We start from the raw sequence: 11976 nt of genomic DNA, 5'->3' as shown, positions 1-11976 counted from the left end.
GATCCCATAAAAGTGCAATCCAAGAATAAAACCTACAGTATCAGGTTTAAAGTTCGACTCATGAGGGGAAATGGCTACCAAGGGCCGCGTCAACTCACGACGACTCAATGTACGACCTGCTGACCAGGAGGTGGAAGGTTCTTTTGCAAATGTAAAATTTTGTAAGAACAGATGAAGAAAAATGAAACAATATTACGAACATCATAATCATCACATTTTCCGATGAGATAAGACGAAGAAGTTCTCTCACTCATTAGCGGTTTTTCAAATTAACTAGAACTGATTATTACCGGCTTTGTGCAACTCCATACTCCGCCTAATAAAAACTCTCTCAAAGCCCTTTGGCAACATCGAAGTCGTCTCGGGCCCCGAACCGGTCTCGCAGCCTCAGCCCTCCGCCCGCGTGACTTTTTACTGCCCGAGCTTCTTTTATTTCATTCTTTACTTCTTCTTTTCTTGTCCACGACCACGGCTACTCAACTCCTCACAAGGCGAAAGAGTTTTCCCGCCGCACAGCCACCACTGAGGCGAAACCATTGTCAGCTTGCTACCCACCAGGAAAACGGTCTATGCTAAAACTCCCCGAGCTTGGGTACCCCCACCTGTTGGTACCACGCTTACCCGCCACTAATACCTGTGTGAATCGTCTGCGGCCAGTCTATCTAATCATGACCATTTTTATGGTTCTCTGATACAATAACGCGTAGCGCGGAAGAGTTCTGAGATATTTCGGAAAAAAGTCGGCTTTGTGGTGCTTTAGATGGACGCAATTGAAGACCGTTTTGGGAAGGTTTTTGATCAAAGGTAAGTTGAGGATTTCTAAGTATTTTCTTTTATGATTATCTATAGAGAAACTCTTCAGAAGATTACTTGGGCCTTGTCTGTGCAGCACCTCTAGGGGACGATTTCTGGTACCAGCAAATTTCCCTCGTGAGGTGCCCACCAAAGGCCTCGGTTTTCCTCCACTTCAGACTTCAGTAGACGAGCCTGCAAGTTGACCGTCATCGTCGGTTGCTTCAGTGCTTCACCACGTCAGGTGGGGCCAACCTTTCAAGGCCACCACGGTTGTCAAGGGCTCAACCAAGCAACCAAAGATAATTGTTTCACTTTGGTCTGGGAATATTAAATTATATGGGCCCAAGGAGCACGTGAAGCTACTTAACGCTTCCTTCAGACGGGGTCTCTTTTCACTCGTATGCTTTCAACATTGGCTCACTCAATTGTACGCATTGTTCGGAAAAAGATAGATTTAATGTCTAGTTGCACTTTCTCGCCATTTTGACTGTGCAATAACGACTTGTTGGTGTCTGCCGAAATCGATACTTTTCTGAACTGTTAGATAATAATCTTCTTTCGACCGTGACTTTCAAACAACGTCGATTGCCTCCTCGTTTTTAACACGGTTTTAACCAGAAAAGTTTAGAGATGGTTCGGCTCGAAAGCCATTAATGAAGACGGATTAATATTGAGTGTGACGTGTCAAGGCAAAGACCTCGAGGAGCCGAAGAGTGGTAAGAGCATCTACAGTCTGGCTTCGCCAAGGCTGAAAGGGCATTATTCTATCGACAGCCGGCTCATTCGTGTGAAATTAATTATGCAGGATTCATGTAGAGTGCTTTGTGCGATGATGGAAGACTCGATTCTTCAGGAATGCGAGATTTTCAATATCACACTTCGATCTTCAGTGGTACCAAAGGCAGAGGGATCGAGGGATTGTCAGCCATTAGGAAGGTAAAATCTTATTAATTTTAATTTTTTTTATCGATTTCTAAACCGTTCAATGAGGTAGACAGTGACGGACCTATCATGGAATTATGTTATAAAAAAGGGATGGAGACGGTCGGAATGAGCTAGATAGTGGCGAAGGTAAAGAAAAGTTCCATTCGCCATCTGTCGAGAAACCCATTTACGAGAAAATTCATATTTTCGCGTTAATTTGTTCGCAAGTGCCCCTGAAACGGTCTTTTACCTTGCTTTCAGCATTTGTTCATGCCGTAACAGTGATTTCCACGTTTGGTCGGCTGATTTGAATTTTTCTGCAATCCTTTTTTCCCTCGTAGTTTTTGACATTTCATGCAACCTTGCCCTTGCGCATCTCAACGAACAAAATGGAGTCCGTAACATAGCGCTTACGCCCATGAACATTTGAAGTCGATATCGATCGATACTTGGTCATTTGGAGTTTGACCCTCAGAGAAACCCATTCTGTACGTCACTTTGGCAGACATTTACTCAAAATTTCAAAATTTTTACTTCCTCCGACAGCCACCGGGCGTCGCTTATGGGAAGCCGCGAGGCGCGCACTACAGTGGTGACCGATTGAGGCAAACGGGCCAAAATTTGTTTAAATTTTTTGTTTAGCTGGGACTTTAGGCCGATTTTGATGCGTTTAAGCCTCGAGGCTTCCAGCCTGATTAATCGTTTATTTCAAACTTCATATACTGCTAATTGAATCGTGAAAACGACGTTTTTCTTGTGCGATGTTTCACAGCATTTCGGTCCGTTGTACTTTGCGTAGTTCGGAAGAAGCCAGTGGTTTGTTGTCTCGTTTTACTTTCACATCCTAAAGGGGGACAGAAAAGGAAGTTTGTCGGATCCGAATTTTTTCCCTTGACCCGAGGGCGGGCCTCTTGGCTTGCCAAATTTTGACGCAATAATCGTTACAGATTGAGTGTGAGGGTCAAATTTTAGGGCAAAGAAACAGGTTCGAAGGATTTCTTCTGATCGGTGATATTATTTCGACTTGAGGAAGAATAACGAAACAGTCTCATGTTGCCGCCATGTTATAGATCAAGGTGTTCATTACAATATAAGAGATCACAGTGGGTTGTCTGATGATGACTAATTAATAGCGGAGTCCCACATATCGCATCACTGAAAATCTTTGCGGCAAGGCCGCATTATAAATATCCTCTTTTAACGTACCGTAACAATTCATCAAATTGCAGAAAAAAGTCAAATTACAAAAGACTTTGCCAGTGACCATCAAATCTATAAACACCTTATATAACCCGAGATATGCAACTTTTACTTTGCTGCATTGTTTTCTAATGCTAATGAAGATCGTCAAGCTTTGCACAAATTGCATTAGACCATTATAAAAATAAAGGTCGTCCGTTCCAGCGATTGTTACAGTTATATAGGAAAACTCGCATATTGAAGGAAACGATAAATCTCTCTTCCGATATAAGACAATAATCTTGTATGCACATGCATAATTTGTGTTACAGAATACCCATTAAACGTTGTTTATATCTATAAACTCAATAGCGACAAAAAGTGGCCTTATTAATTTACGTTGGACAGGTAGCAACACCTTTTTAATATCAATAAATAATGCTACAACTTAATTTTGTTACGTTGAGAGGCTGAGATCAATTAATTCTCTCTGAGCTGAATGGAATAAAACGCGTTCGAGTCGATTTTCATATACTTCGACGGACATGTAGATAGACATTGGGTTTGAGCTCATGAGCAGACCCGAACGTATTAATGATCCACATTAGAATAATTGCCAGGAATTATGATTTAAAAATAAATAATAAAGCTGGCCCACGCCGTCGTGGATTGTTGAACCTGATGCCATTTACCTTGACCATGAAGCTAAACTGAACTAATAGAATGTCCTTTCACAAAACGATATAGAATGTCAATAGTATGCTTTAAAACCTTACAACATCAGGATATTTTCAGTCTTGGCACGTACAAGATTCGCCATCTTTCCACAAATTTTTAATGGAGATTAAGTGGGCTGATTATTGAGATCACGCAACGACAAAGAGAGATCTCATCAAGCTTTTTGACAAAATGGCGGAGGTTTCGTCTGTGGGTTAATATTAGCTCGTAGATAGCTCATGGTCGTTTTCCCGCGTACAGCCTTAATACACATTGTCCTCCAGCTGGTCAACGACTTTCTCAAGAGGAATAAAACAGGTTTCAGTATTTTTAAACTCCTTGTGTAATTTATTAATTATTCAGTTCATAACTGGTATACTTACTTACTACTACTCGGCTTAAGGTTGGAGGGCGGCCGCAAACGTTCTCCTTAGCTGGACACACGCACGCAACCTCCAACCTTAAGCTCTATAGATCTACCTTCTAAGTGCATTGGGTGGCTTGGCAAACCATCAGTAGGTACACCTATACCTCCATCTCGGTATTATGTAAAGACAAATATTGGATTTAAGCCCACCTTAATAAAGAAACCCATGGAGGTATTATACCTACTGTAACAGCTGACGCAAATTGTAGCCTTGAACTGAGATCGTTTACTTCTTTGTTTCGGGATTATTGAGTCCTGTTAAGTCATTCCGCTAATTGTTGAATTTGTTGTTTTGCAGGTCGCAGAGGATGGGACTTGGAGAGAAAAGATGTGCTAGGGAATTGAGGCATGCAGTGAGGAGTGGTAACTCCACCACCGTTGGCGTGCCATTAACGGCCAGCGGTTGAGGAGTTCCTCAACCTCGCGGATGTTCGGCGAGGAGAACTCGGGAAGTTCTTGCACCACAAGTTCGAGTTTTCCCTTAAGTTTTCCCTGCAGGGAGAGAATTACATTATTTATCAAATATTCGTAGTTTTATTCCACACCTATTTCAAACCTCGAAGGAGATAAATGATCGAGATAAAGCTTATTTGTTGCACCTCTTCTTAGAAGCACCAACTTGTTCATTATCCAAATACTTAAATTGTTTCGAATGTGGAAGGAGTGGGTTCATGCGAATCCGTGGTTTACATGCTAAAATCGTGCAGTAAAAACCAGCAGAATTGCACGTTAGTGTTACAGTAAGTGCATGTTCATGAAGGTAACGTTTTTGCCCCGTTTTTCAGTCGTTATAATCAAAGATAATAACTATTCGAAAATCCGATATACTCTCGTTTTAATTACTATCAGTAAGGTACTCATTTAAATACAAAAATTATCTTGCATAGCTAGGAGAACAGAGCAAATACGCCGTATATCTTGCCTTCACTAGACCGCTCACTTCGATCGCTTTTCACCGATAAGGGCTTCAATCTCGAAATCAACATTAGTGCTCCGAATCACCTCCAGAACGTCACCTGGATCCCCGGAGGATTAGTGCTGCATCAATGTGAAGTTCCTCCCAGTTTCTGAGTATGGCCGAGGACGTGAACGAAAGGGGCCTAAACGGAGAGTTCGATTTCGAAAACTTGAGGCTCTACCTGCCTCCCTCTATTACCGGAGAGGCGCCCTACCTCAAGAAGATGTTATACCGGTAGGTGCTAGTTAATTGTCCAATTTGTTGGTTGTTTGCGGTAATTAAATTATTTACCAAATTTGTTCTGAGTCGATACGTGTTGACGTTATGGATGCCTGCATACTTTAGATAATGGATATAGATTAAAAATGTGTTTATTTTGTTCGTTGAACTCAACGGTAGACTAGGTGAGTGACAAAAACAGTTCCTCTCAACTTCTCACGTCACGATTCATTAACTGTTAATTATTATAATGCCTGGACTACGCCCCTCTCTCTCTTGCATCTCAAATGCGTAATATTTTTTGAGGTCTATGATTGAGGAACGTGTCAGTTGTCAGATCTAACAGAAACAGTGACGTTCATCAAGTGCAAAAGGATTTTTGAAACGTGCGAGTTAACGGGGATTTTCACTAATTTTGCGGCATTTGGGAGATGCGAGATTCGTCCTAAGGTACTCACAATATAGAAGATATTTCAAGCGGAACACGTGACGAAATTTCCCTTTCTTACGCTCGCAATGTGAACCAATGGAAATTAACATCTCACTCACGTCCGAAAGGGCCTTCGTCAACATGCTACTGCATGCGCCACTGCTAGTGGAACATTAGGACTGCAAATTTTTGTGTTTACAATTCATATGTGTAGAGGAGCGCTTGGACCAGGTTTCACTGGCGCTATTGTACTTACTAAATAGAATATTACAAAAGTTGTCCATTTTATGGGCCAGTTCAGCGGGATTTTTCGTAACGATGGCAGTTTGTTTTATCCACGATGCGCAGGTGTTCATGCGACGTTTGGTTGGTGCGGAACGTCCGTTTGAGCCGCCAAAATTTTTCAAAAATAAATTACGTTGCGTACTGTAGAATGCGCTCCTATGACACATGGTTGGTAATTTTTTTATTCCCTAATCTGTCTCTGTTTGTATAGGCATTTGCAAGGTGCATTAAATAAAGAGGGACGCATGCCCTTCGATAGGGGCTCCATTTAGGTGCAGGTTATTACACGTTACGGTTATTATTTATTACATTTCCGCGATTAGCTCCCTCTCATTCGCACTAATTGCCGTGACTTCATTCAGCTATAGTTCCTTATTTAATTGTTTTCAGTGTCAGTGGATTAGGGAGTGCGCCTGTCACATCTGACAGAAGCGCCGGCTATAGCGGCCATTTTAATTAATATCCGAGCGAACTGTTAAAAATTTATTAATGGAAGTTGCCGGCTTCGCATCGTGTTTTGAGAGGTTTTAAGATATTTTTATAACGTGAAGGGTGCTCTAAACAGAACATTGAACGAAATTCCATCTTTCCCATGTTTAAACCATGACTTTTTTCCGACGCAAACCAACAAACCATAACGACTTAAAGCGTATGCACGTCCCAAGGGGCCTTCGTCGGCAAGGTTCCTTCCTTCGTGGCCCCCCTCGCTACTGTTTACGATTCACTTAACAGGACGAGCGACCGTTTTTAGAACCAGTTATTTAGAACCAGTACCTAAAGAGTGGCGAGTTTTTATTTCCCTCACCGGCAGAAGAATAATATTTTTTGAATAATTGCGTGTGTGCGACGACGAGAAGAAACGCAATCTTTCAACGACTTGTCTCAAGCTCGGTAAATGGCACCAGACATCATATTTTATGGCAGTACTAGCCGTGTCGCAGAGTACTTTTCAAGGCTAGGAAAAGACCTTTGGGACCAGAACTCTCGTAAAAAGACGAGAACAAAATTTCCACGCATGAGGTTTCATTGATGAGGCATAGACCTCATTGAGACCCTTTCTCGACGTGGGACATTCCTAAACTGAACTAATTTTTTGCAGTTTTAATTTTCATTTTGCCGATAATGAAGCTCTCAAAAATTCCCAGAAAAAAGTGTTCTCAGATCACTGCAGCAACTCAATCCATTAAAGCTTAAGATTTGTGTAGACAAATGCGTGAGCAATTTCCTTCAGGCTGATATAATTAATACGGCCAGCACCACAAAAACCAATAAATAAAGCAAAAAGGATGAATATGAACCGTGTGCAAGAACCAGCTTGGCAGAAGGATGATCGCATTGAGGTTGGCTTTTTGGTGTCGTTTTACGACGCCAGCAGGACGAGGCGAAGATTACGTCTATATACGGCGCTTTTAATGCTTAATGACCGGCTTGGCAGGAAACAGGAATGTTAAACACCCTGCCAAATCAGTGATGGAACAGTTCCAACTTCTATTTGAAGACTTGATAATTTCTTTCTTTAACCTTTTTTTCTTTAATCCACGCATTAGATTACTTTGGGTTTGAAACAGACGCCGAGGTACCATCAGTGCCATCGACCATTTGTGCCTGGGGCAGTTAGCAACAACTGTAGGGACGCAACGAAAACCCGAAAGAAAGGGAAACCGCGAGGAGATGGAATTTGTCTGGTCAAGTACGGTGTAAAAAAGGCTTAAGTCGATAGTTGCGTCTGATGGGCAGCGGATGTATGCGTGTACAGGGACGGATTTCCTTTAAAAAACTGCGTTTTGCACTCAGTCTTTCTGAGGAGATGAGATTGGTTCAGTACAGACCTGCCTACCAGTATGCACGACACTTTTTTGCCATTTTTACATTTAAGTGCATATTTATGTAAATCCAGTGAGAGCGACGAAAATAATGTCTCTTCATCTGTTTGATAGATAATCGTTGCCAGTGGCTTAGTGTTTTTCCTCCTCAAATCCAAAATTAACATTCATAAATGTTCTTTCACCCATGTCAATTTTCTTCACCACTTTGTCAGTAAAATCATAACGGATCCCAACATTTTAAAGATATGCAAATCAAATTGTAAACTACGGATATATAGGTCTCAATATGTAGCAAGCCATTGCAGTACCATAACGGGTTTAGGTTTTCAGCATTTTATAAAATTATTTATATCGCATATTTACATCGTTTTAGGTTCTAAATAAAACTCATGCAAGTACCCTTCACCATTATGTCAACAAAGTAATTTCATAATTTTTAGTTATTTTTAGGTATTTACAAAGTGAATTCCCCCCCCAGACTCAAACAGTAGTGTACAGCATTCCGAAAACCTTCTGCAAGAATGGAGAGATGCAGGGCTGTAAGGCTGAAGAGCTGGTGTTCCAAAGACTTAAGCAGCTGCAAACTTTGAACATTCCCGATCTGTGGATATCATTTTTCCATAGTGCCGTCTATGGCGGATATTCCAACAGAAATCACCGTTTAGGGAAGCTAATGATACGAGAAAATGATTTTGTAGTTTTCGTCAAATATTTGGGTAAGGATAATTTGCAATATCTAAGATATTTAAGTGTACACCAAAGATTCCATAGAGAAATACTTCGTTCTCCTCATGGAAGTAAAGTCCACAAACGACAAAGGGACAATCAAACATAACTTGGAGGTAACTGCAGACTCCAAAATAATAAAAAATAACAAACGGTCAGCTCAGCATCAACTGCGAGACCATTTGGAGATCCTTCAAAACAGCTTGGGATGTGAGATGATTGGGGAGATCCAGTACCACATTTTGTGGCCCTTCCTAGGACAATTCACCAAGGACCCCAAACAGCAGGCAATTCTAATAATTCCCCTTTTAAATCGCAAATGTATTCATTTAGAAGCTCTAAGGTATTTTAGATTATCAGACGATGGGCCGAAGACAAGAACTTGCACGTTTTTGAGAATGTAATAGAACAGCAACAAGAATTTAATAAATGGTTCCTTCAGGAGGTGCTTTCTCAGGGCGGTTGCTCCGACAGGACTTTTGCGCATTTGTTGAACAGGTGAGGTAAAAACTCGCAGTCAATAACCGGCAAATTACAAGAATGGTGTATTAGGAAGCAAAAAAGCACCACAAAAGCAAATAGTTCTTTCCGAGATGGCTCTTTAATGTCCTAAGAAGGCAGCAGCATTCCTTCGCTTAACAATTCCTCTGAGTACTCGGTAAAAATAAATTACTATTAGGTACTACAATCGTTAACGACGAGTATTAACGTTTAAAAGCCCCGGTCGCTTTTCGCGGAAGAAGAAAAACCGTAGAAGACGGACAAATACAATGCGGCATTAATTATCGGACTGTTTAAGACGACTATAAAAGACGAGATGATGGCTAGGTGATGCTTCTGGAAAGAGGAAACTTGCCATTTTCAGCGTTAAGCACCTAAAAAACTTCGATTTATCGGTTGCATCGATGGAAGGTTCTAGAGAGCAAAAAGGGCGAAGTAATTGATTAGAGTAAATCGTCGGTTTTATAGACCATTTGGTCATAAATGTGATATTTATTTGTCGGAAATGTTTAACAAATTTGCAGAAAAATGCTAATTTTAACCATACCATGCGATTTCTAAATTCTTCAAATTTAAAGAAATAGCAAATGGCAACGCTGTGTTCGGCGATTGTTTTTCGAGGTAATGGTCAACGTAACGTTGCAATTTTCCAAAAATTATCTTTCTTACAGGTTCTTTTAAGTATGATTTTTCCGTTTCGTTACATATGTCGGCAGTAAGAGCTGAAAATGTTTGTATCTATTGTTGCACGTTTTTCAGGTATGTTGCGTTGAGCTGTGGAGTGTTTATGGACGAAATTGACAGAGAGATGATGGCACTTTTAACCCAAGAACAATTAAACCTGCTCCAAAACACTCGTTGTCGGAAAGGAGGCGCTTTGGTAGGTTATTTTACTAATTGACTTTTTAAAATGGATTATTTTTACATTATTACAGGTCGTGCATGGAACTGCAGGAACAGGAAAAACTTTGTTGATCTTAAAAAAACTACAGCTTCTCTACGAAACTGGCCAACTGAATGGGGAAAACCGGGCCTTGTACGTGTGTTATTGGCCTGGAATCAAGTGAGAATTATGCCTCAAATTCTAAAAATCATTGATCTTCAACGATCCTTGTGTAGATGTGAAGTGGAGCAGAAAATTAGACACTTGGGAATTGCGGACTACGTGGACACTGTTCGCTTCTATATAACCAGTTGTGACTTCTTAAAAAATAACAAAAACAGCTACAAGCATATTTTCATGGACGAGAGTGAGGCGATCATTTTAAGCTTCGAGACGGAAATTGTCCAGAACACTTTTTATCGGCTTTATAAAGCGTATCATGACGGCAATTGCCCCAGAAAGGAATGCGGCCTAGCGACCCCCGAAGCCTTCCAGCAGCATCCGGTTTCCCGGTTATTAAAATTTCACATAGAGGAGAAAATCCTTTGGGGGGAGCTTTGGTTCCTGGTCGACACCAATCAGGCTTTAATGTCGTTGCCTAAACGTTCTCTGGATATTCTCAAAACACCCAACGTAACTCTAACCAAACTCATCAGGTCTACAACCCATATTTGCACTTTCTTCAGCGCAGTCACACAAAACTTTATCCCACCTGAACAGCTAAGTTTCCTCAAAACGGCAAAAGAACCCCCGATCTTTTGGGTCCCGCGTAAATCCAACATATCTCAGACAGTGTCTGAAGTAATCGTCGATTTATGTGCCACCAAAGGAATCAAACCCCGCGATATTTGCGTCATTCCTTTTCTACAAAACGAGATGCTTTCAGTTGGAGCGATCAATTCCCAGATTTGCCAGAAATTTGTGGAGAACGCTTTCAGGCCGGAAGCTATCAGCGACGTTGAAGCTTTCTTGACCGACAAAAAACCTTATGAATTTCTAATAGCTTGGGCTTTGAGGGTTAAAGGTTTGGAGTTTAAGGTCGTGGTGATGGTAATTGACGAAGAGCAATTTGATCAAGAGGACGCGGATGATAGAAGGAAAGTTTACGTGATCAGCTCGAGGTGCACCTGTATGTTGGTGGTGATCAGTGATGAGCAGCTGAAGAAAGCTGTGGGCCTTAATGACCTTGCGGAAGAATATTGTTTTAATATAAAATTTGGTTGTAACCAAAAGTAGAAATTGTAACTCAAATAAAGATGGTAGCTAAAAATGATGCTAAATAATACTTTTATTTTTCCCTACATGGTTTCCACCGCTTCATACATATATGCTAGCAACCATCCATTTGAATAGTCTTTTCACAACTTTTGCGGAGCATCTTACTAGTAAATTCGAATCCCGTATCAGAAACACAGAAAGGCGAGGAAACGTATTTATGTTGCCCCTTGTGGTTTTTGAACTAGCTTTCATGAAACTCTTGCGGAGCATTCAACTAGTAAATTCGCATCTCGTATCAGAAACACAGATATGCGAGAAAGTGTATTCACAAACCCTTATAAAGTTTCTTCTATTTTCGGTACCAAATGTTTTTCGAATCGTAGAACTTGACTTTTTTATATAAAAATTTTCGTGATATATAATTCATGATATTTTACGGACACAAAAATAGAAATTCTTCAATTCGAGTTTTGACTGCGGCATATGAATACTATATTGTACACCTACGACGGAATCAAATATCGTCGAATTTAGAGTATTCAACTTTCACCTAGTGAAGCTTTGCTCTTAGAGGTGGAAAAGAATGTTGAAAAAATGCATCAGTATGCCGTCATTCGTGACTTCGTTTTCTATAGATTTATCCGCCACCTAAAAACTTTAATTAAAACCAGCTGTTAGATAGGGACAGAATCCTCTACCGTAAAACTCTTAGTTGAGCGTATTAGACATAGATGTTGCGGCAAAAAAATTACAGAAATATTTTCGTAAATTAGAAGTACTTCCATTCGTAGTGCATAGATGGCGCCACGTGAAAACATTTCATGAATTGATGGGAATAACTCAAAATTTTCATTTTGTATGACTTTAACTGCACGGATTGTCTTACAT

At 40.6% G+C, this 11976-nt stretch overlaps 1 protein-coding gene across 4 annotated transcripts; it reads left to right on the top strand.

Moving 5' to 3' along the window:
- The first annotated feature begins 4660 nt into the window (after nucleotides 1–4660).
- LOC136345728 (uncharacterized) lies at nucleotides 4661–11153 on the top strand. Of its 4 annotated transcripts, none has more exons than XM_066294270.1 (8): nucleotides 4661–4782; nucleotides 4930–5234; nucleotides 8211–8476; nucleotides 8532–8773; nucleotides 8839–8984; nucleotides 9747–9867; nucleotides 9923–10050; nucleotides 10107–11153. In XM_066294270.1, exons 2-8 carry the CDS (start codon nucleotides 5116–5118, stop codon nucleotides 11104–11106), a joined length of 2022 nt encoding a protein of 673 aa, XP_066150367.1. In that variant the 5' UTR covers nucleotides 4661–4782; nucleotides 4930–5115; the 3' UTR covers nucleotides 11107–11153. The 4 variants fall into 4 exon arrangements, with proteins under 4 accessions (XP_066150367.1, XP_066150369.1, XP_066150366.1 ...); XM_066294272.1 differs by having other exon boundaries at nucleotides 4685–4802; nucleotides 8559–8773; XM_066294269.1 differs by having other exon boundaries at nucleotides 4686–4802.
- Nucleotides 11154–11976: the final 823 nt, after the last annotated feature.

Source organism: Euwallacea fornicatus, chromosome 21 (assembly GCF_040115645.1).
Source record: "Euwallacea fornicatus isolate EFF26 chromosome 21, ASM4011564v1, whole genome shotgun sequence".
Taxonomy (NCBI): Eukaryota; Metazoa; Arthropoda; class Insecta; order Coleoptera; family Curculionidae; genus Euwallacea; species Euwallacea fornicatus.
Note: the sequence above shows the minus strand (reverse complement) of the source record. Positions and strands in the feature narration are given on the sequence as shown.